The sequence below is a fragment of the Pyrus communis genome, chromosome 4 (assembly GCF_041283825.1).
Source record: "Pyrus communis isolate YQ-2024b chromosome 4, ASM4128382v1, whole genome shotgun sequence".
Taxonomy (NCBI): domain Eukaryota; kingdom Viridiplantae; phylum Streptophyta; class Magnoliopsida; order Rosales; family Rosaceae; genus Pyrus; species Pyrus communis.
In genome coordinates this window covers 3,037,132-3,040,201 of record NC_142568.1, presented here as the reverse complement: position 1 = coordinate 3,040,201, position 3,070 = coordinate 3,037,132, and the positions used below count along the sequence as shown (strand labels likewise).

At 36.4% G+C, this 3,070-nt stretch overlaps 1 protein-coding gene across 1 annotated transcript; it reads right to left on the bottom strand.

The window, feature by feature from the left end:
* Positions 1–249: 249 nt before the first annotated feature.
* LOC148697304 (ATP sulfurylase 1, chloroplastic-like) lies at positions 250–1,449 on the bottom strand. The gene is made up of 4 exons (XM_088693201.1): positions 1,111–1,449; positions 748–1,008; positions 583–669; positions 250–432 (listed from the first exon to the last, which is right to left on the bottom strand). Exons 1-4 carry the CDS (start codon positions 1,237–1,239, stop codon positions 250–252), a joined length of 660 nt encoding a protein of 219 aa, XP_088549327.1. The 5' UTR covers positions 1,240–1,449.
* Positions 1,450–3,070: the final 1,621 nt, after the last annotated feature.

The window sequence follows — 3,070 nt, the reverse complement described above, 5'->3', positions numbered from 1 at the left end:
GAGGGCATAGCACAATCTAATGTTCTACAGAAGAAAACCATATATGATACAATGCGCCACGGGCGTGCACAAATGCAGTGATGCAAGATGCAATCACACGGCGCTAATTACAATTGAGGCGAGTATCGTTTCTCTGCACCAGTGCCTCAAACGATTTTATTAGAAAAAGGTGAAAGAATCTTAGGAAATCTTGATCACAGGAATAAGACTAATCAGATAATCTTGATCACACAAAGAAGAATAAATTAGCTATCTCCCAACCATTGCAAGTACTATATGATATATCAACTCCACCGAAGCTGGAACTGTTTCTGGGACTTTACCGTTGTCTGCAAGAGCCAAACTGTCATAGTAGTCGACTAGCATCTTCCAGCCGCTAGGGCACATGAATCCTTCGGGAGGGTTCTCTTTGTTCCTTACAAGCGTTCGCATCTGTCATAGTAATTTGCAATGTCTTTCAGATAAACTAAACTTGGATTATGCACGTAAACTCAATGTGTTTTTCTTTAAATACTACTTTGAATTGCTAATTAGAACAGTGAAAAAAAAACATGTCGGAAACAACATCAAAAGAACGCGTACCTTTGTGCCAGATATAAAAAGGAAGTCCTGAAGCCTCGAGGGATCAAAAAATTCCATTTTACCTTGAGTTTTATCATAAGCAGCAACCTGCAAGAGAATAACTTAGATAACGGAAGATATCATACAAGAAGGGCAAATAGTATCACTACCAGATAATTTACATACCTTGAAAGGAAGGATGTTAAGTCGCTCTAGTCCAGGTGCCATGCTTAATACTTTCTTTCCATAATCGGCATCAGACATATCTTTCTTCTCAGTTGGATGACCCATACCTGCAGGATCCTGACCAACAATGTAAAAGTCAGCCCCTGCATTGATCCTAGCCTTTGCATGCCACTGCACCTTAGTTGGGACATCGTAGTGCATAGGAGAGGGAAATATGGAAACAACAGTCATCTCGGGATCAAGGACACCATCCTCAAGAACCTGAGGAAACATTAGAACAATATCGAACAGAATCAGTATTTGGCTAAGGACATGCAACACACAATTTAGCTAGGGCTTTCAGCAAATAAAAAGTTTCTATACATTCTCATGTTGTTTCATTCGCCAACTAAGTGGAATGTCATCTACCTTTGTATAGCCTCCCAATGAATGAAGCAATAGAATGGGGTTTTTGTAGCCCATCTCAAGAAGCCGACGACGGGTATCAGTCATCAGCAAAGTATGTCCATTGTGGACAGGATTTCGCAGCTGAAACGCAAATACAACCTCATCATTACGCTTTGTGAATTCTTCACGGAGTTGTGCAGGAGACAATCGAAAGCTATCAAGGCCATCATTGTACTTTATAGGTTTTAGAACCTTTAGGTCACCTCCAATCAGCCAATTTCCAGCATTGGTTATGGCTTGATCAACATAAGGCAAACCAGGTGCAGTTGTTCCCTAAGTGCGAGCAATCCGTTCTTCTTTATGGTGCTTATAGATCTCAATACTGCCAAATAAATAAAATAGCTAGGCATCAGAAACCATTGCAAATCATGGGATAAGACATCCAATTTTCATACAGTAACTTCATTTTGAACCCAAAAAGAGCAGAACATGTTCTTATACTCAGGTTTTATCGTCAGACACGTAAACGACAAAAGTACAGTACTCCACTTCCCAACTTTTTCCCTTACCACCATGGCATTATCACACTGTGTTCTACATCATGGTGCATCACATGATGACATAAATATACATATATAACCAGTTGCAAGCCAGAAAAAATTTGATATGCGAACTGCATCATTGCAATGAAATCGCAACCATGTTGTAGAACCCAATGTGATAATGCCACGATGTTTGGGATAAAAGTTGCAAAAGAAAACTTGTTACATGTACAACTCTCCAACCAGCAAATGCTTGAAGACATTAAATTGAATATTCCTCTTAAGAAAATGACTGGATGCAATGTGGCATCAATATATATTTGCATATATTCAAAGATGAACACAAGGAGATTAAAAATCATGTTGGCAACTCAACTTATATACGAATTTTATTTCAAATGTTTGAAGTCTAACGAAATCAAATGCACTGCATCGATAAATATATGATGATCTAAGATTTCAATTTGAATAATTTCACAATTGTTCTTTAGAAATGTGCACAGCTAATATGATAAATTCGTAAGATTTCTACCGCTCCACTTCTATAGTTGAGTTCCTATTTTTACCACCCTCTAACTACTAGGAAATAAGAAAAAATTTGCTTCTCAAAACCGTCGTCATATAACTCAAAATGTTCGAAAATGCATGGTCACTCACTTTTAAGTTTAATACTAAAAGTTCATCAATAAACATTTATAAACATATATTTATCGTTTTTCTCATCACGTGACATATTGATGTGTGATGTGATAGAGACCCAAAATTCACCGTCACAGTCAATAATATTGTCGAGTGGAAAGGCATATAGCCCATTTGGATGAGATTTTTTCAATGTATTCAGATTACAGCGACTTAAATCATGTTTCATTATAAAAGTAGAGGTCACTCGAAAAAAAAACAAAACAAAAAAAAGATTCCCTCCTTTAAGATTGTAACCCAAGAAAAAAAAAATTTACTTTGCCAAAAAGAAAATGATATTTACAATCAAAACATGCTATCTAAAGTAAAAATAAAAATATACTATTGTTAAAATGATTTGTTTTATCATTTAGTACTACAGTTTAATGATTTTCCTCTTTATTTATAAGTAAGATGTCTTAGTTCGATTCTTGCTAAAGATGAATTTGAACTACATTATTGTGAGGCTTAGTTATCTCCCTCCTCTTAGTGTAGATAATATCGTTTGCTTTATCAATATTCTTTTTATTGGAAAATGTCTAAATTGCCATTCTATTATAATACCCACTAATAGGGTTCACTTGAAGCTTGTAGATGATAAGGGCATGCCAATGTGCGAGAGGTCGTTCTCTAAGACCAACTCCAACTCTTAGAGTAAGTGTCAAATTGTCCCTTTTATTCCCCCCATTCATTCCAATCCTTCTGCTAAAATGGGA